Source organism: Liolophura sinensis, chromosome 7 (genome assembly GCF_032854445.1).
Source record: "Liolophura sinensis isolate JHLJ2023 chromosome 7, CUHK_Ljap_v2, whole genome shotgun sequence".
NCBI lineage: Eukaryota > Metazoa > Mollusca > Polyplacophora > Chitonida > Chitonidae > Liolophura > Liolophura sinensis.
Genome location: NC_088301.1, coordinates 41,002,723 through 41,023,985, shown reverse-complemented (window position 1 = coordinate 41,023,985; position 21,263 = coordinate 41,002,723). Strand labels below are relative to the sequence as shown.

The window sequence follows — 21,263 nt, the reverse complement described above, 5'->3', positions numbered from 1 at the left end:
GCAACAGGTTTGTCAAAGAGTATTTTAAACACGTAAATCTTCAGGTAGCTGGAAGGAAAACTGCACTGAGGAGGAGTTTGCTAGCTTAATCCTGAATATGAGTAATTTGAAGAACCAGTTTCTTGACAGAGTGGAGTAAAAAATGTCTATGAAACAAGCATCAGATTCACATCATCTGCATCCGAACTGTGCTAATCAAAACATGCTATATGGTATTCAAGCTGTTAAAACTTGATCATTTCGAAGGTGTAAGCAAACTCCACATTTTATGCTAACACTGAACTATAACAATAATGTCATGCAATGAGAAGTCTGAAAACAAAATTAGTAAAAACACTTTAATATCATCATAGCTTTAACAGATTCCTCACTGAGGGAGTAAAACTTAAATGTAGTAAACCTGTGATATCACTGTAACTTTAGGGCTTAACTATAAGCTGGATAGCTGTTTCCAGAGTGCATGATAAAGATTTCCTTGCTGTGGGACAAACAAATCCATGTACTAGTAACTGTGTAAAAGCATCATAACATTCGGAATTTACACATAGTTCAGCAAAATCTGAGTATTTTATTCCGCTCGTCGTAACATTTAAAGTCGAAAAATACATTTTAAGAAATTGGACTGGAGTTGAGTTCTGGGCAGTCGCCGAACACTGCAATGCTGTACTATACGCATCAATGATCGTGTGGCTATCTGGCTTATTTAAACAGCAATATAAAAGTAATTAAGTGGATAGTGCCGAATTGACAAAATATAATTGACATTATGAGCAATCTAAATGTTTGAAGAAAGTCAATACTCTGACAGAAAAGTGGTTCATTGGACAACATTTTGTGCCGCATAAATGTACCTATTCCCTTTACCCAGCTTAGTAAAGTAACAATTAATGTACCAAATTAGATCAGTTCCACAAACAAATTTAAAGAAATGGATAAAATCAGAAGATACATTCAATTTATGACCAACAGCCAACAGATCTGAACTTAAATTTCTGTTTAAACCCAGAAAGTGTAGGTACATTGCATCCCTTCATTCTTCATACAAATTACACATTGATATGACAAAAATTAATTAGAAGTGTCAATAATAATAATACATGTACATCCACTATAAAATTTACTTCAAAGATATCTTTTTATGAAACATGTATGAGATCATCGCTTTACAACATCTGTCCAAACACACTATTTGAGGTCCCAGTATTGCACATATTACAGGTTCAGTTCTTTCTCTCGAGACCATGAGCTGAAACTTGTTCAAATATACTGATACCTACATGCATTTTACCAACAGCTTAATCTTAGGAGGAATACCTGGTGCATATTTCTGGTGAAAAAGGGTGGTTCATACAACTAATTGCCCTGAGCCACAGAAATATTCAATCCAATTTATGAATTAAAAATATTTCCACATGAAACAAATGCTTTTTGCTACCAGGCAGTCTTTAAGAACTAGTGCCTAGTTTCACAAAGCAGTGTACAACATTTTTTACCGTACACTTGTCATACGTTATTTTGTACGTCACTATTACCATACCATTGTCCTATACATGCAATTATCGTATACATGCGACATCTTGGTGGAACTTGGCCCAGCTTCTTACTTTTCCTTGTAACCAGATTACTTTTCCAGTGAGAATAATCTTTCCTCTTTTCAATATACTCCTATATCTATCACCCATGAAGTATATTGTGAGGCTTCAGTTTACCTCATTAATTTCTTGTCAGGAAAACTTTTGGCATCAAAATTATCATTTTAACACCTTAATGTGCTTCTAAAAGTGCATTTTTCCATAACAAACTTTAGGTGAAATACTGTACTGTACCCAGTATTACATATAAATAATTCATGCAGCACAAAAATCTCAGAAAATTACTGCCATAATCTTTTCAATAAAAATTAACTCATTTGTCACAAAATTAAAAACATGGCAGAATCATTACCTACCAAATGAATATACAAGTACAGTTTGATGCTTAAAATATTTCTTCAAACTGCATTCGATTTACAAGCATAAACATCATGCCCTTTGACTATCATCTATATTTTAAATGACATTCTTTCATTTTCATGTTGTTATCATGCTCACGTATGAATTATGGAGGAAATATGCAAATCATGAAGTATTGATCTACATTGTTCTTTTCATAATCACATTTGTTCACTTCCACATATTCCGCTTTTAAGGAATATGGATATTCAGGCTGCAGATTGCATTATGTACTGGAATAGCTACAGCTCCAGCCACTGCTATTCCTGCGGAGTCAGAAATAGTAGCAACTGACAGGCTATACTCTCGGATTTCAGGAGGGATCTGGAAAAAGAAAGAGAAATTGAAAGAATGACTTACTGCCAATGGAAACTTCTATTCCACTTCCAATTGTAAAATATATAGAGAATACACAACATGTGACCCCATTATATCAATGTTACTACGTGAATGGTCTACTTTTCATTTTTTCCAAGCCTCTGGTGAAGAACAAATGAAAATTACATTACAAGTTTAATAAATCTGATATAATGGGTCATGAACTGCATAGCCTATGATCATATAATGAAGACTACGTCTGTTTGTTTTGACAAGTATAAAAATGAGAAGCCTACAGCATCAACATATGTGAAACAGTTGGAACCGAACCACACATTTCACTAAATATAGTTCTACAAAACATTGAGGAAATCTTTGATTTCTGTGATCAGAAAACGTAACACAATCCCTTAGTGTGTGATAAGATGACGGGCTTTAATTTTTTTCACAAATATCAGCATTCATAACTGCTCATTTATTGAAACATTTGGCTCCGAAATTGTCGCCTAAATCTAGGTCACATCTTTATGATGTCACACGATACTTGCAGGGTTCAAGGAGTGGTGATTTTCAAAGTCATACTGAACAAGATATTGTGACAAATAGCATACGGAATAGATCTAAGAATAATCTTGAGGTACATCAGTTGCGGAAGAGTTCATACACACAAGACAACTCTTTGGTACTCTACACAGTAATAAGATAAAGTCTATAGGTTTATAGGAAAATCTGATACTGAGGCATGCTGCTGTCAATGATGGTTGAACTTCTGTTTGTTTTTGTTCAGCGTGAAGCGCTTCATTTCTTTTCACCAACCTTTGTTGTTTTTCACATTTCACGAGAATAATTTTTATGCCTATCCAGTCTCAAAAAAACTTAGCCATGAACTGCTGTCATGGTGTAGTATGTGATCGCTATTTTTTCACCACAACAAAAAAAAAGAAGTAGTCCAGTATGCAGTAGTACATTTTCATTGGATACGCTTGTCAATGAAAGTTCAGTTAACCAATCAAAACTTCAGGTCATTTATATAACGCGTGGAATATTGAAAATTTACATCACTGTAGTTATATCACTCACACAGGTGAATTATGGGATAAAAACTGGTATTACTACTGTACATGAACACAGAGGTGTAATTTATTGAACTATTACATAAAACACATATCTGGGAATGCAATTATTATGAAATTAGACTGTTAGTTTGGAGATATCATTAGCCAAAGTGTAAAACTGTGAACATTCACAATGAAGAACAAAAAATTCCTGGGCCAGATGAAATGCATTAATTCTTACTTCTTTTGACATCTTGTAAAAGGTGTTGACGTAAGCTCCACCTCCTAATAAACCCTCAAAGAGTACGATTGCAAAGACTATCCACACATTTGGAATGTATCTGTACAACACCTGGGTCAGCAGAATAATCAGGTTCACAAACTGGAAACAAAACAGAGAAACTGTCGAGAAATAACTCTCAAATTAATCTACAATACATATATACAGCTGTAGAACATAAAATACTGTAACAGTAACAATATCACATACAATATAAAAATGTCGAATCTAACTCTGGAAAGAGACTTACCTGTAACACTGGAAGGGCCCATAAATGATTTATCTTTATGAAATTCACAGATGACCGGGATATAAAGACACCAATCTGATAATCCACCTGGAACCTGCAGAAGATATTTCACACTGGATGTTGAGTATATCAGACAAGCCAGCACAAACTACACATATACAAGTAAAGTATTTACGTTACTAAGGAGAAAACTTTGCCTAAATGTGTCCCTATCGAGGCAAAAGAAAGGTTCCAATCAGATCAAGTCAGTATTTTAAATGTTTTTTTCAGTGCGAAAAATAACATCTAATATTCTCTTAATTTAATTTCCTAAAATAAACATACATTTGTGCAACAATTACATGTACGTTATGGCCAGGAGGGTAACCATTCTACCTAAAGTCATATTCACTGATTCTTAACTTAACTTTAAATTTTATCCAGAATGAATATTAATACTACAGCCCTTACCATCTGTATTGCTCCTTTGGAGAAAGCCATATGCCATTGAAGTATAAAACTTCATGCTGAAAAAAAAAAAAATAATAATAATAAAATGGGCACCATAAAACTGAAAAAAGCATAATTTTCAATGTCAGCAGATTGATGTCAGTGAATATGGTAAGAATCTAGCTATCATTTATATCCACATCCATGTAAGAAGCTGAATGAATTTCTGCTTTTTAATTTCTTGGAAATGTGTCAATACATGTAGAAGTAATCTGCATGTATTGAACAACAAAAATCTGAACTAATTATACTTACTAAAAAGCAGTGTTAAATTTAGATTAAAAAGCTTTACTCACCAGCCCCTGGTTGATGAAGTATTCAGCAAAATAGACCAGTGTCAGGGGAACCATATAGTACAGAAGTGGCTGAAGTAAATTAAAATAAGGAAAACTGTCACTTGGTGTATGCCCTAATTCCTTATATGAAAAAGCAACATTAGGTGCCATTTATACATTTTTTTAAATTTCATTTTAGAGACAAAATTACATTGGATGGATTGACCAATTTCAGGGCTACACAGAATAATGCCCTCAGAATTTGCTTCAATAAGAAACTTGCAAAAATATGAAGTGGTTGAAGAATTACAGTAGCTATAGTTTATCTCAAAAATATTAAGAAAGGTTCTCTGTCCTCATGTGGGAATCAGAGAACAGTTTGAAACAAATTCAGGACATTTTCAACCAGCAACAGGAAGTGCAACATATAAAACACATTAGTTGGCTGGTGTAGAACTTCAACAATAATACAATTAAACAAGTCAGGTCCAAGTTGTAAAAATGTTAACCCTCCTATCCCATTTGCTTTTTGGTGTGTGCCAGCAATGAAATACCCACAGACCAATTTCTAATCCAAGCTGTGGGAACAACACATTAGAAATTTGAAATTTATGACTGTAAATTGCTATATTTGTTTACCTTTGCTACTTGAAGTTTTCGTCTCCATGTTAATGGTCCATAATAATATTCTAAAAAGTGAAACATTCAACAAAATAATCATATGTTTACATTGCGACATTTACAACCAAAAAATTATGGGTTATTTAAAATCAATATTCTCCCATCTTTCTTGAATAGAAATCATGTTAGAACTCCCAAGAGCTTTTTTCATCAATGTGGGTTTTATCAGATATTAACTGATAATTCTTAATATTAAAAAAATCAATGAGTAAACATATTTTTGCATGGTTTTATTTTTTACTCATTTCATGTGATAATTAGAGCAACACTCATATGATTTTTGGGAGCAAGAACTGGAACAGTAATGCACCAATGATTTATTTATAAAAAATTTTACATTGTATGCCAGGACTGCTTAAAGTGATATATATATATATATATATATATATATATATATAAAAAAGATTTGTAATATGGTGAAGTTTATAAATGGTCCAATTACTACCAAACACCACTGGCAAAGTCTACTAACTGTCTTTTCCCGAGAGTAAGCCTTCTGCGTCAGAATCTATTTTCTCCCCATAAACGGTATCAGGTTTGTCAAGCAGAACAAAATAACTGTAAAAAAAAAAAAAAAATAGCAAGGCCAGTACCATTTGGTATGAGCAACATTATATAGTGTAAAACATGCCATACATTAATTTGAACATTGTATTAATATGAAGTTATTTTTTTGAAGACAAATGCTAAGATCCAAGATGTTGAAGTATACACATTGTACATACATCAGGATATTCAACTGTAAGTAGATCTGACTGTGTGGATAATGATGATGATCAAAATGTCATGTATAATTAACAAGAAGTTGATATCCATAAGCAATTGCCTTGTTCAGTATGTTAAAACATTTTCTGAGGTCTAACTTTTCCAAGACAATGCATCAACAGCTTTTAACACAGCAGAAAGGAAATATCTTGGCTTGCAGAAGGTTGGCAGGCAGCAGCCATCTTGATTCCTTACAGATTAGATCACACAACTATTAGGCCTGTGCCTTAACACTTCTCTGATCCTCTAACAATGTGTACCATTACATATCTGAGTGCCAGTACATCAAATACAGCCCTATGGTTTTCTACCTGAGAGACATCACTTACCTGAATGCCATTAGGACAGGTACACACGTCATGATGAGGACAGAAGTTCTGGGTGAAACACCAAGAGAGGTCAGCCCAGCATATGATAAGGCCCCCAGGACTCCTGCACCCCCTGTCCCAGATGACCATGATGATATGACGTTTCTGACATAGAGACATTACACCCCTAATCAAGTTGTACAAAAATATCTAACTCATCCATATAATACAGTTAGGTAATAAAGGCCTTCAAATAATTACTGTTTTTTATTTTAAAATTTATCTGTACTGACTAAGCAACAACAAGAAGAAAAAAAATATCCAAGGACAAAAAACACTGTCAGATTGACTCACCTATCAAAAAAAGTTGAGAGGCCTAAAAAGGTTGGCTCACCAAGCCCAGCACTTATGCTGGCACAAACTACACCTGTGTGTTTGGGTAGAGAATAAAAAAAAACATAACGATACAGGAAAACCACCACACAATGCATTCATTACCGTAACAATCTCTCATTACAGCTATACCCAAACAATAATGTGCAATGTCCTTTGTTGCATCATTCAGCTATAAGGTTACACCCACAGCAGTCAACTGGTCCTTGAGCAATGAAGCCATATATTCAATGCCAGCTCTTGCTAGTTCGGCTGTTGCTTTATGTCAGGAGATTTGGTGAGTACTTGGTTATTGCCGGTGGTTATATACATGTTGGTGAAACATTAATTCCTAATTACATAATAAAACTGAACAAATCTGACCCAATGAGAAAAAAAATAAGAGCAGGGCACATTCACTTAGATTTTAAGCTATCTCAGCATTTTTAAACTAAGGTTTCCACCAATGACACTGGAAGACTAACATCTTAGGCACTTACCTAATATGCTTAGAGGAATTGTCTGTGACAAAGCAACCAATAGAAAGCTTCCCAATGCAAACAAAATTACCAATATCACCTTGATTCTACAAATTAAAAAAAAATTCAGCATAATACAAGTGCGACTGTGAAACACTCAAATGCTCAATATAAATGAAATCATCAGTTAGGTTCACGTCCAAACATATCATGTGGTAGACAGTGGTGGAAACACAGGCCAAGCACCAAAGATTTCATTTCTTGAGTTTTATTGTTTCTAATCGCCATAGTGAATAAAAATTTTCACTAATGCAAACGCAATCCGTCCCAAAGAGTTGCCCTCACACTTGCAAACCCTCCAAAATAGATCAATACTCAAGTTTTTATTATCACTAACCAAGGTAGTAAACAGAAAAAAAACTCACCTGTAAGGAATGACTTGAATGTAAAATGGCGCCGTCAATTTCACAACTAAGGTAGGGAGAATATCGGCCAATAAAATAGCCTGAAACGAAATAACAACTGATTGAAACAGAAATTGATGCCAGGTTTGGATTGTCAATACTGAATAGGGAATTATGTGTAAAAATGTTATGTATCAGCCAATGTTTTTTAAGAATCTTTGAGTTCAGTAATCTGGACACAGGTACAACAGAGTGCAAAGATATCTTACACCTGTCCCTATTGGATTGCACTCCAACAAAGTGCTGTCATTGCCACTGACTTCATGAACCAGATTCCCTGTGGAGGTATTCTGCAACAATAAAACATTAAATCAAAGATTTAACCATTCTTAAAGACATTAACTACTTTGAAAAGAATAAAGTAAAGAAGAAAACGCAAAACAGAACTACAATAAAACTGGCTTCCACGTTGTCTTCACACTTAGATCCTGGCTTCAGTTTTACCTTGAACAAGGCTTGGACCTGTCCACAGGAGCACAGCGCTATTTGTTTGAAATCCATGGTATGTGTTCCAATTTTAATTCATCTACATATATCTGCCAACTCTGTTATTTGCCTACAGTAAAATTACAACAGCAACACTTCAACCAAGTGGACTCCTATATCTTCTGAGCTTTTTATCAGAGCTGTACTATTTTAGGCTGAAAATAAAACCACATGTAAGTCCACAAGAGCAAGGGTCTTTTGTGCTACTGTAATTCTTCAACCTTTTCGCATGTTTGCAAGGTGTTTATTCATGATGTTCTGAATGCATCATTCTATACTGAAGCTCTGAATCTGGACAATCCAACCAATGTAGTTTTGTTTCCCTAAATTAAAATAAAAATGTGCATAAATTGCTTATGTGAAAAGGTTGGGGAATTAGGGTAGGTATGCTTTATCACTGGTAAAACTGATGTACCATGACACTGAATATAATAAGTTTTAAGACCCATTCCATGACAAAACTATCAAATGTAGAAATATGGTTCCATGACATAAAATGGCAGTAATTGATCCACTGATCGATTTTCAGGTTCACAGCCATAATGATTTCCAGTCACTTGACCTTCAAAATTGATAAGAGCGCAGGTCTGTGCTTATATTGCAATTTGTAAATACATGCATTTATTTTGGAAAATTCAAAAATAGGTCATCTCATGACTAAATCAGTCAATGACAATTTCAACAATTTTCAACCTGTAAATGTCTCGATATAAAATTTCATGAAAGATTTCAAATATACCTCCAACATGGCAGCTAAGCAGGTCAGGGGTGCATAAAAGTTTTATATACCAATGCATAGCCCAAAGGGATTTGGAATGAGCATAACTGAGTAACTGCTCTAATTTAAAGCTGACTCTCTGCCGCCAGGTAAAAAAGACTCACCACTGATGTAGAATTACTCCCTGCTTCCTCTTGATCCAGGATATCATGTGCAGCACTCAGCATAACAACGTAAGCAAAGTTATTACATAATCCAAGCACCCTGTAGAAATGAAAACAAAACAGGTGAAGCAACCCAAAAAATAAAAAGTATCTAGAATTTGAACACATGTTATTAAATAGTTCATCTCAACATAAAAATGAAAATAACCTTTCACAACATTTAAGGAACATCTACAATGACAGCAGATTGTTACAGCATTAAGTACACAGGCATCACTTATGGAGATCAACTCCTGGGTTAATGAAATGATAACGTTTTGATGTCAGTCCTAATTACATTTTCATGTTTGAATACTGTATACAATGAGTACACTTAAGCAAATTCGATGATGTGACATACCAGACTACTAATAATTTGAGTGAAGATTCTATGTAAATGACTGCATTTACCAAAATGTTCTAACATTTACAGGACACGAAACAGGTTTCTCACATGATGGACTTACCAAAATGCTATCAAATTCCTCCAAGAATTTAGGTTACTTTTGTTATAAACTGAAAATACAAAGACATGAACCTTAATTAATAGACAAAAGTTTAATATGTAAAGACTGAAATATTTATAATTACTACACAACTGACTTCTACCTGGGGCTCGTTCTACAAAACTGTTGCAACACTGCCTCAAGCGCATTTACCACGGCAACGTACAATTTTCACGGTATGTTTTCGTGGAAATTCCGTCAGGATGAGGTGCAGTTTGCTACTGCTTCGAAGATCAGGTACAGAACCAGTACCAATTAAGCCGTGCTTATTTCATAATCATTAATGTATAAAAATCACGAATATACACTGATACATTACTACCATATACTTACTTACCACTCTTATGTAGAAATGTAGAAATTATGCCACATACTGATTTAGGTATCAATGAAGTCAAAGTCATCCACATTCACAAACTGGCCAAAATATATGCTAAATTTAGTTGAGACTGTCTATTGGAAACATGAAAATAAAAAAATGCAGATAAATCCTGAAAACTTACCAACAGCGGAAGATTCTTCATCGGACACCTCCATGTTATTCTCGTCGTACAAATCATCAGTGTGTCTACGCCGAGAATCATTTGACATGGCCAAGTCAGTGTTGCACCAGAGCCAGATAGAGGATCTCAGAAGAAAAAAAAAACTTAGCTGGAATGTGGGTTTAACAGCTTTGATCCACAGGCAGCTTAAATCTCAAATACCCCATCCCATTGATGATCAGCATTCTGTAAGCATAAAAGAACATGAACATTTTGAAAATTTTAAATCAATGTTGGCCTACCCCAAGGGAGATATACACATATATAGACTTTATATTGAAATCCTTCTGTATTCTGGTTAACAGAATGCCTGGGAATAGTGGGGATGATCTTAATCAAACATTGATAGGCATTTCATGTTATCCTGGCTGCCATGTTTGAGATTCACTTATAGTACAAGGTGGTAGTTAGTAGCAAGTTGGCAAACAAAAAAAAATTTAAAAATTTAAAAAAATAAAAATCAATGATTTGAGGAATTTCTGTACTAGTACTATGGTCCCAATTTAAGTTGAAGTGACAGGATTTAAAAGCTGATCAATAGCTGAAAACAAAAACTACAATTAACTTATCCGGTACTCATACATGTATTAATCTTATTTAATACCAACAGCATAATAATCCATACACCTGGTACTATTACTATAGACCCAAACAGGTTGATCAGTTTTGGCTCAGATGGTTAAAGCACTGGCTCAATGCAATAGTCTGGCACCTGACCAAAGGTAATCAATCGTTTGAATCCATGCAGTTCTCAGCTTTCGCTGTACCTTTAAATCAAGAGGTTTGTCAGGTACACAGCAAAAGCCTGTGGTTTACAGCAGGCACTCTGATTTCCTCTTCCCACAAACCTGAGCGCTATTATGAAAGTCATAAATTCTCGAGTATGGTGTTAAACATCATATAAATAAATAAATAAATAAATAATTTTAAAAAAGGCACAACCTTTAACTGTATTTTTTTTTGGTGCTTCATTTTAGATGAATCTGCAGCCATAAGTTATGTTCTGTTGCATCTTTCTGTTCGCAAAATGTCGTTATTCACTTAAATAAATGTCTTTTAGTCTTAAGATTTAACAATTAACTGACATTATTACAATACGTAAACATCAACAACAACACGAGTAACTGTCAGTGTCAGAAAGTTTCGGTATCAGCTCTGTCAGACAGCATAACACAGAAATAAACAGTGGTAATCCAAAAGTGAAAAGTGAAACTTCTCCATTTTCTTTCAAGTTAAAAACATGCACATGTTTTGTTTTTACCACTGAGAAAGCTTAATGTGCATTACGTGTCGTCGAATCCTGTGTCAAACTTTTCATTCAAATGACCATCTTTGTCCACTGTCGTTTCCTGAACATGCTTATCCTTCTTAGCATAGGTGGCGCTGTTATTCACCTTACCGACGATAAACAACATGGACGACATGTGCTCGCGGCAGATGTGAATCGAACGAAGCAGTGGAGTTGAAGCTGATAGAAGATTTTACATTTTGTTTTTATACCAAGAACATCATTTCACTTGAACAAAAGTACACATAACCAAAAATTTTGTTCAGATGTTTGCTAACGAAAACATAGAAAGCTGACATTCTGAAAGATCAGGGTAAGACGCTTTACTGGCAAATAAGTCAGTCACCGTAAACTATAAATGATGAAAACTACGAAATGTAAATGTAATGAAACTACGATGATGTAAATTCACCCATGCTGTCCGGTATCGTATATTTATTACAGAAGTATTGGCAACTTGACCATGAGTACTCTTATGTTATACTGTCTAATAAATATATACTTTTGGGATATTTTCTTGCTCACCCAAGCATAGCATCAGTTGTTTTTGTCTATGCCCTGAGACCAACGAAGCTGTCGACTTAACATAATGGCATGGAAAGATTTAACTAATTGAACCTCACCAGAGCCTCAGTAAACTCTACAGTCCTGGTCTAAACTTGACCTAGGGCTAGTAATAAGATAGGTTTTACTCTTTCTACAAAAGTCAGATCTAAACAAACCATGTTATTCAAGATGAATTTTAATATGAGAAAGCTATAGGGCATATTCCCGAAGTTTTTTTATAAGGTTTTTAAAAATTCTTATTTCAAAAAGCATATGATGACCACATTTTAGTGTAATACAAAATTGTTTGATATCTTTTATCTGTATAAACAGTTTCTCACACCGTACATATTAGGCTATCATTAAAAACAGACTGTGTTGGCAGTAATCCATCCCTGTTAGAGAAAAATAGTGTATGTCAGTAGTAATTTTTGACTTGTGTATGCCTGATGTGTTGTATGGAACAACTGATTATACAGTAATTCTGTATTTTCTCTGTGACCTGGTTTTCTTGTTTATGATATATTTTTTTTGCAGGCATTTTACTTATGCGACTAAAACAAAAACCTTTTTTTTGTATTTTGTGTGATACTAAATGCTTATTTCTTGTATAAATTGTTGTACCTGATTGACAGTAGGGTGCAAGTTGATGACACCATGGTTGGCACAATCACAGACACCAGTGTAACAAGTGGCTACAATGTCAGCGACCACAAAGATAACGAGGAGAATAAATCTGGCCCTGATGACATCTCAGTTCATTTGAATGTTCCAAAAAGTAGAAAAGGTTCAGTTGCAAGTTCTCAGAAGACACTACTGGAAAAGACTAATGTGAAAATATCAGAAAATTACACATCAGTACCCTATGGATTTCAGCTTCGGGATGCATATGAACATGGAAAAGAAAATACAGACATTATGGGAGGTATTGATGTACAAAGTTTATCTTTGACTTTTGTTGATCAGGCTCCAGCCCCAGACCTTTTTCAGACCTTGTCTTAACTTCATAAGAGTTTAATGTGCTAAAATTGCTGACTTAAGTGTAAGTCAGCATTGTGATCCTGTTTTTTTTTTCTTGTTTTACTTTGTCTTCTTTAAAACTCATTGAACTGTTTCCAGAAAGTAAATTTCTCTTCAATATACTCATGTTTCAATATATGTTGAATTAACATATATCTGATGAACTGTATTTTTATATCTCAGTTTGAACGTGAAAAATATGCACAATGTGAGCCATTTAAAATACAGTGCATTTTTTCTCTTCACATTCTGCTTAAGTGATCTATAATGGACGAATGAGACAGTTTATTATACTTGATGCAAGGGGAATATCAACTTGGAACCGAAGCATTATCAACAGTAAAGGTAATAATACTTTACATTAAGGTTATTAATTTTTCTATGAATACCAGCTGGCCTGCAAATCTTTCATGTTGACCACAGATTGATATTCTTTGAGTAGTCATAAAGAAAAATTGTTTTCATATTGGCCCATCAGTCACTGTGTATACCCAATCAGCGAAAAGTTAGTTACATGTATTTTGTTTTTCTTTTCCAGTGAGTCGTGATATGTCCTATCCTAAGTATGAGTATGGTCTCATCACAAATATCATCTTTGCGAGGAAATATAACTGTTACTTTGCTCTTAGCAAAGATTTTTCCTTAAAGGTAGGTGAAGTACATTTGTACACAGTGCATTAATAACAATGTGATATAACATATAATGAAATAGGTGTATGTCGGTCACAAGGATTTCATCGCAACTAGTATCCTAGAAATGTTCTTAGGTTAAGCAAACTTTATCATAGCTTAGGTTAAGAAAACATTTATCATTGTGTTATTTTTCATTTGATTGCCCTGAGTATGTGACATCTGTAAACGGGAACATAAATTTTATTAAACGCTGTATGTGCAACTAAAATTATGTCTCGTCTGTATTAAAAGATAACTTTGTACCTCATCTAGATGTTACAGTCTAATTTGTTAGAGATAGAAAGAAGACAGAAATGCATAGTCTGTTTGACAGAGGTACCTGTAAAGAATAAAAGGCCACTTTGGATACATTCCTGCTTATTATTCTAAATAAAATATTTTTGATTTTCCCAAGGCTCTGTTTGAATAATTTAATATGAGACAATGTAATTAAATAACAAGATTGTGCATTTAAACCTGTTTCTTTAGATTTTGTAACCCTTGGTTTTGGTTTTGTCTTACAGGTGTTGAATAAGGACTTTGAGGAGACATTGTCTGTGAGTGCCGACCTCAGATGTGTTTTGTTTATGGTGTTTAACCCAATCACTGACCAGCTGATCACTGGGGGTGTGGGAGGAACCAAGGTCAGTGCTTAGGAATAACTTTTCATTTGTCGATGAGCTTTATTTTTGTGACATTCCTGTATGATGATGCTAGATCTCATTAAACTTTTTTTGGCACAGTATCAAATTTTCTTGCTTAATCTGCTCCTAACATCAAGCATTGTATAGCATATAATGATAAATATAAAATGTTATCACTTTTTACAAAATATCCTCTGTCAAAATTTATATATATTAGAAAACCTCAGATGTTATTATTACCGACTTTTTGAAGTAAATATTTTTTGTACTAAAAATGCCCTTAAGCATAATTGTTGCTTCACTTACATGTATGCATGTTTTTATATATTTAAGGTGTGGCGGTGAGTATAGGAATCACTCTGACTGTCCGTCTGTCTGTAGACATGATTTTGTCCAGTCAACTCTTCTTAAATTGTTCATCAAATATTGATGAAACTTAACACACATCTTGCCTACCATCTAAACTTGTGCATGCTTAAGTGTAAGGACAATTGGTAATTATTTTCATTCCAGACCTCTGGATTCTTGTTAACTGTATATTAAGACATTGTGGTTCTCTTATAACACAGCCTCTCATTTTTTTGTTGTGTGGCAGATATGGAACTTTCATCAAGTGGCTTCTAGCTTTGGGGAACTGAAACCCATGGCTAATTACAGGTTGACATTGAAGTACGTATGTCTGTCGATGCGTTTTCCACACTAATTGATCCATTGTGATATCTGTGAACCAAGTTGTTTGCAATGTAAGCTACTTTTAATTTTAGATTTATGTGTTCATACTTATGAAAATATGAACTTGTAGTCACAAAATTTTTTGGTGGTGATGGAGATGATGTGAAGATCCATGGGTATAAATTTAGCAAAAGGGTTTGTGCGTTTTGAGTATGCTAACTAAACAGTATATTTGGCCACATATTGTTTGCCAGGATTTATACCAAAGACAGAAGGCCCTTACTAATTATGCGTGTACATGTCACATGTTTGCAGAGCTGAGTTGGCTGATGTTGGAGGAAGCTGGGTGAAGCGAGTGGAGTTGGATCATCACCTGCAGCACCTGTATTGCTGTTCTGACACCAACCTATATGCTTATGACCTTCAGGGCAAGCTTCTGTTCAAGTTCATCAAGTAATGGAAACCTCAGTACTAAATTAGGCTTCCTGTTATATTCTGTTTAATCTTTAAAGTCTCTTTAAAGTGAAATATCACCACAGTACCTCAAACGGATAACTACTTAACACACGCTGTTCTGAGCATAAATCAAACTGAAATTTGTTATGTCATATGTAAAGATTGAGAGATTGGGGTAGTGACTGTTTTCAGTACGGACTTGTCATTAGCTTAAATGTGAAGAAACCCCTACTCACTACCCTTCTGCTGTCATGGCTGTTGGTCCAATTGAATTTTTCTGTACTCTGGGAAAGTGAATCAACTTTTTTTCCTCATTTGTGTTTTGAAACAATAAATCTAATTCGTCTCAAGACTTTACGTGTCCAACCAAAGACCAAAGGCTTGGAGATGTTCGAGTTTGTTAGCAACAAGACATTATAATATAGACTACTTGTACACTCTAATAGCTTTGCTAGCACATAACTATGTAGCGACCAGTATTAAAGAGATAATATTGCCACAGTAGTTAAGTACAGGAACACCAAGTGGGCTTTGTGAAAGCAGATCCTGGCTTTATTTTGACTACTCTCTTTTAGACAGTCATTGATTCAAACCAAGTTTTTTTTCTTTCCAGAGCTCACAGCATGTCTATCACAGCTTGTAAATACTCCATTGCAACACGGTTTCTGATCACCTCCTCACTTGATACAGAAGGTAGATTCTCCATTCAGCTGCCAATTAATTACATCACTTTGTACTTTCCTGCGGTGCTGACTGCTGTATTTCACCTAAAGTTTGGTACATAAAAAATGCACTTTCAGAAGCACATAAAGGCCTTAAAGTGATGCTTTTAATGCCAGCGCTTAGGGCTTTATCAAACTTCACAAAAGACGCTTAAGTAGTCTTTATAAGGTGGATGATTCAATCAGAATCAAGTAAAATACGTCAGTTGAAAATTGCTAAACTTTAGGTGAAATGCAGTAATTGTTTCATGTTAGTACAGAGTATTGCCGTGTTTCTGTAACCTTTCTGGATATCACCTCTTGGTTGGCATATGAGAAATTAGTATTGTGAATTGGCAGCTTGTCTGTTCAGTTTAAAGATTTATGATTGTGCAGTGATGAAAATAACTTATCTTCAGGTATTCTGGTAAATGTAGGTTGTCTGCACATAAAAACTTAATTAAGGTCAAATTCATAAAAAGCTTTTTACATCTTACTGTGACTGAAAAGCTGAAGAGAACAAATGCTGGCATTTCAGTAAAAGTGTGGAGTCAGATGGGTGGTCTTATCCACACATTCCGAGGCCATTCTCGTGCAGTAACAGACACGCTTATCCACCCAGACTCCTCCTATCTCTTCCTTACCTGCTCGCTGGATGGAACTGTTCGCATCTGGTCTCTTGATACCATGGATGTTCTGTACAGGTTTGTCTGTTTTTACTGCCTGTATACTTTGTTTAAATTCTATGTGTTAGTGTATTAAAAATCATGGTGCACATTTTGACAGCCTTTGGTAATCTTTGACAATATGACAAAAACAAACCCAAAAAGTATAAACGCATGAATATTATAAAATGTGCTCAAAGAAGTTGCTTTTAAATATACATGTGTTTGATGATAAAAACTGTTGTTTGTATAACCTAAAATGCAACAACGGTATGTCTAATCTCCAACTATAGCCATGCAGATAATGTTGAAGTCCCTTAGTCTCGTGCCTCACCAGAGTAGTTGTCCCATCCCCGAGCTTACCTCCAGTCCCAGGAGGAGATAACTGTGCTGCAGTGGGCTACTTTATGTTGGTTGGTTGTACTGGTTTGTGTTGCAGCCATGTGGTGTCAGGGGATGGTGTTTTGTGGATGGGCCTTACAGATGACAAGCTGCTGTACCTAAGTACAGTTTCCTCCTTAACACTCTGGTCTCTCAACAATGTGTACTCTTTCTGGGGCCTTGCACGTAACAAAGTCAGTCAGCTGTGTCTGGCTCGCGGGCCTGAGAAGACCACACGTGTCATGGCAGTAGGAGATGATGGCAGGTGAGAAATATCATTGACTGGACAGGTACATGTGAACATTATAATGTAAATGTTACACTGTGAATGTAGTCGTATTTGTTACATTTTAGTTCCTTTACTATTTATAACATTTATCAGCTGTTAAGATCATAAACTTGATGACCATTAAAAAGTCTGAAATTTTTTATTAAGTCTTTAACAAATTTTTTTTTTTTCGCACAGTGTTCGATTGTTTGCTCGCAGCAGTCAGAGGAATCTTTCCACAGTGCTACCACCGCCTTCTCTTTCTCCACTGGAAACCATTTTGAGTGTGACCTATAACCGGGAGTACAATATCATATACATGCTGATAAACCCACAGGAAATATGGCTCTACACCACAAGGTAACTCTACATGTATATAATAGAATATAATATTGCTTCTGTTCATCTGGATGTATTTCCATCTGCCATACTGTAAAAATACAAACACATAATTAGTATACTAGCAAACAAGCCTGAAATGTGAAGAGTTTCCCGTGATTTGAAATATGCTTAAAGCTGTGCTGTACCTTGTCTTACAGGACTGACCCTGCCTGTCGGGTTACCATTTGGTATGTTAATGAGATCCAGAATTACTGCAAATCACATTCTGATGGCCAGGGCTTTAATCAAGAAGGAAGGTGAGCTAAGAGAGAGGAGCAAATTTTTTCAATTTCAGTCTTCATCTCGAGCTGGAATTGAGCATAAAATAACATTACCTAGTACGCTAGTGATCTTGCTAGATGAAGAATGTATGTATAAATCCAGGTTTTGCAGGTTCAGCTGGCAACTTTAGATCAGGAGGCTTGTGAGATACCTGGAGAAGGTCATTGGCTTTCTCTATGCCCAATAAATAATGTGGCAATATGATACACAAATTGAAAACTTCTCCCATTGATTCATTATGTTTCTGAATTACTTTTTTTATTTATTTTTTCTTTTTAGCTTTTCAATGAAACAAACCCTTTTCCTCATTTCATTCTTTGCCTAGTGCATTTTCCCAGAGCTACAGAAGTAAAAGTGTGCATAGGACCAGTATTAGTGGGAGTGGGAATGACCCTGTGGTGGACTGTATGTGTGTTTGTACACTAGTCTCTCCTGCCATGGTGTGGACAGAAGAGGGCATGTGCAGCCCACTGCAGCACAGTTATCTCCTCTTGGGACTGGAGGTAAGCTCGGGGATGGGACAACTACTCTGGTGAGGCACAAGACTAAGGCATTTCAACATTGTCTGCATGACTATAGTTGGAGATTAGACATACTGCAATATTACTGCAGGTGGAGAGTAGGCTTTACTGCAATATTAGCTACATATACCACACATACAAGTGGAGAGTTGGCTTATTGCATAGTTAGCTAGTGTAACTAATTACCATATATAGCTTATAATGGTCCACGGGACTGGCAGAATTAGCCTGACACTAATGATAGCTACTTTACTGCTTTTGGAAATTAAGTTTATTTCAACATTAGCTACTTTACTGTGTAAACAGGCAGAGATAGGATATCTGCAACAATAATTACCATACTACAGGTCTGGTGGAGATTACTGCAATATTAGGTACTTAACTATACATGTACATTAGGGCTACTGCTAGATTACATATGGAGAATAGCCTTATTGTCATTACCTACCTTATGACTTTTGGAGGTTGGCTTTATTGCAGTATTACCTACTTTTCTATGTGTGGAGATTAGCTTTATTGCTATATTACCTACCGTATTACATGTGGAGGTTAGCCATTACTGTATTACCAACCTTATTACTTGTGGAGATTAGCCTTATTGATATATTACCTCCCTTTCTACATGTGGGGATTAGCCTTATTGCTATATTACCTGCCTTTTGTAACCTGGAGAGGTTATAGCTTTATTGCTATTTTACCTGCCTTTCTAATTGTAGAGATTAGCTTTATTGCTATATTACCTACCTTATTACTTTTAGAGGTTAGCTTTATTGCTGTAGTCCCTTTTTTTCTATGTGTGGAGATTTGCCTTATCACTATTTTACCAACCTTTCTAAGTGTGATTAGGCTATTGCTATATTACCTACCTTTCTGCGTGTGGAGATTAAGCTTTTTGCTATATTGCCTCCCTTTCTACGTGTGGAGATTAGCCTTGTTGGTATATTACCAGCCTTATGGTATGTGGAGCACATTATTGCTACATGTGTATTATCTACCAAATTACAGGCTTAGGTTATGGCGAGAGTTATTGATGTATTACAGATCATGTGTCATTTCTTTTACTCGAAAATATTTGGCATGAGGAAATGGTTTTGCTGGGGAAGCAAGTTTTCATTGGCATATAGATTTAACCAATTAGATCCTTCTCTCTGCAGGATGGCCGCATTTTATTCATGGATCCAATTGTGAAGAATTTAAAAACATATGGAGTTCAAAGTTTCAAAAGACAAGGTATGATATGTCAACAAATTGTTGAATGTTGCAAGTTTACAAGTGGTTTGTGGAGAGTAGCATATATGTAAGACCAGACTAAATATTAACTTAATAAGCTAAATAGCTGAAAATCATTCAATATTTCTAGCTTTCACTCCTGAAAGATTTCAGAAATCTTAGTAAAGGAGTAAATTTTATATGTGCATTCCTTTTGTTTTCAGTGGCTGCCGAAGGAGTGTTAAAGCCACTATTTGTAATTGATGTTGATAATGACATTATAGTAGCCAGTGGCCCATTCTGTTTCACACTGCTACTTGTGCTCATTGCAATGTGACATCAGCTTTATTTGAAAATGGGCTCATGATTGGATAGCACCCTTTGTCATGGGAAGGCAATATATTTTTTAATACTGTGAGGTGGCGATAGTGTGAAGCAGGATCTTGAGTCATTGTTATGTCAAGAATTGATTGTAGGGTAACGTCTACAACATTACATTGTATCAGTTTTTGTTTTTAACATCGTACTGTCAATCAGTAAAATGATGTCAAGGGCTTGCTGCCAGGCATTTGACAGGTCTCTATTGCAAAGAGCTGATGAACAAGACAACTTCAAGATTGTCGATTTTTCCCGATCTTTGCAGGTTCTCCAGATACAACATGATTACACCTACTCATCATTGTTGACCATGTGCAGTCAAAAAGAAATTGTGACAATCCAGATCTGGAACCTTCCCATCTACAACTACAGCATGAAGTCTATGTTACTCCTGACATATGCAAGATTGTAATGTGTGTAAGTCAAGCCTTTCTGGCTGTCAGAGCTGTATTTTGTGGGCTGTGATATTCATTTGCTTTTAGGGATGATTGAATTATGTTTGAAGTGTCAAAATCTTATTCGTACTAAATAAATGTTGATTTACTGAAGTAAGGTGTAGAATAAATTGTTAACCTGTTGCTTTAATAATTAGCTTGTGTTGACTGCAACGAACCCTGTAATAAATCCATTTCATGATTACGCACATTTCATTGGAGCTAAGATATATGATAAATTCCCTCCCACCCACACCACAAAAATTTAAATAATGAAGTAAATATTATTTTTTGTGATGAAAACATGAATTTTGTCAAGTAGAATATAATCCTTCCTTCAAAACAAACCTTATAACCCACTTGAAGATCAGTAGGGCTTCTCAATCAGGCAAATGTGAAACTCTTTTGTTGGCTGAAATAAAAGTTACTTGACATAGCATGTGTGTCAGTTTAGGTTTTTATTTTGGTCTGTGTGTCATGAATGTATTTCTTATAAATGTTTACCACTCATGAAACAGATTTTTACTCTCAACCCATAACTTAAGATGACATTGACATGAAGG

General features: G+C 35.2%; 2 protein-coding genes across 4 annotated transcripts; one reads left to right on the top strand and one right to left on the bottom strand.

Annotated features, from left to right (window-relative positions):
* Positions 1 to 349: 349 nt before the first annotated feature.
* LOC135470087 (battenin-like) lies at positions 350 to 11,526 on the bottom strand. 2 transcript variants are annotated; one of them, XM_064748831.1, is made up of 16 exons: positions 11,470 to 11,526; positions 10,144 to 10,368; positions 9,602 to 9,650; positions 9,096 to 9,195; positions 7,937 to 8,017; positions 7,689 to 7,768; positions 7,285 to 7,370; positions 6,767 to 6,839; positions 6,434 to 6,577; positions 5,812 to 5,897; positions 5,298 to 5,347; positions 4,680 to 4,748; positions 4,345 to 4,400; positions 3,895 to 3,988; positions 3,606 to 3,746; positions 350 to 2,315 (listed from the first exon to the last, which is right to left on the bottom strand). In XM_064748831.1, exons 2-16 carry the CDS (start codon positions 10,229 to 10,231, stop codon positions 2,184 to 2,186), a joined length of 1,329 nt encoding a protein of 442 aa, XP_064604901.1. In that variant the 5' UTR covers positions 10,232 to 10,368; positions 11,470 to 11,526; the 3' UTR covers positions 350 to 2,183. The 2 variants fall into 2 exon arrangements, with proteins under 2 accessions (XP_064604901.1, XP_064604902.1); XM_064748832.1 differs by lacking the exon at positions 11,470 to 11,526 and having other exon boundaries at positions 10,144 to 11,018.
* Positions 11,527 to 11,594: 68 nt separating this feature from the next.
* LOC135471707 (uncharacterized) lies at positions 11,595 to 20,951 on the top strand. 2 transcript variants are annotated; one of them, XM_064751027.1, is made up of 15 exons: positions 11,595 to 11,783; positions 12,655 to 12,941; positions 13,295 to 13,381; positions 13,575 to 13,684; positions 14,233 to 14,352; positions 14,948 to 15,021; positions 15,340 to 15,477; positions 16,094 to 16,173; positions 16,720 to 16,885; positions 17,286 to 17,492; positions 17,694 to 17,855; positions 18,035 to 18,133; positions 18,484 to 18,661; positions 19,834 to 19,909; positions 20,532 to 20,951. In XM_064751027.1, the coding sequence occupies exons 2-15, from the start codon at positions 12,674 to 12,676 to the stop codon at positions 20,549 to 20,551; spliced, it is 1,785 nt and encodes a 594-aa protein (XP_064607097.1). In that variant the 5' UTR covers positions 11,595 to 11,783; positions 12,655 to 12,673; the 3' UTR covers positions 20,552 to 20,951. The 2 variants fall into 2 exon arrangements, with proteins under 2 accessions (XP_064607097.1, XP_064607096.1); XM_064751026.1 differs by having other exon boundaries at positions 12,652 to 12,941.
* Positions 20,952 to 21,263: the final 312 nt, after the last annotated feature.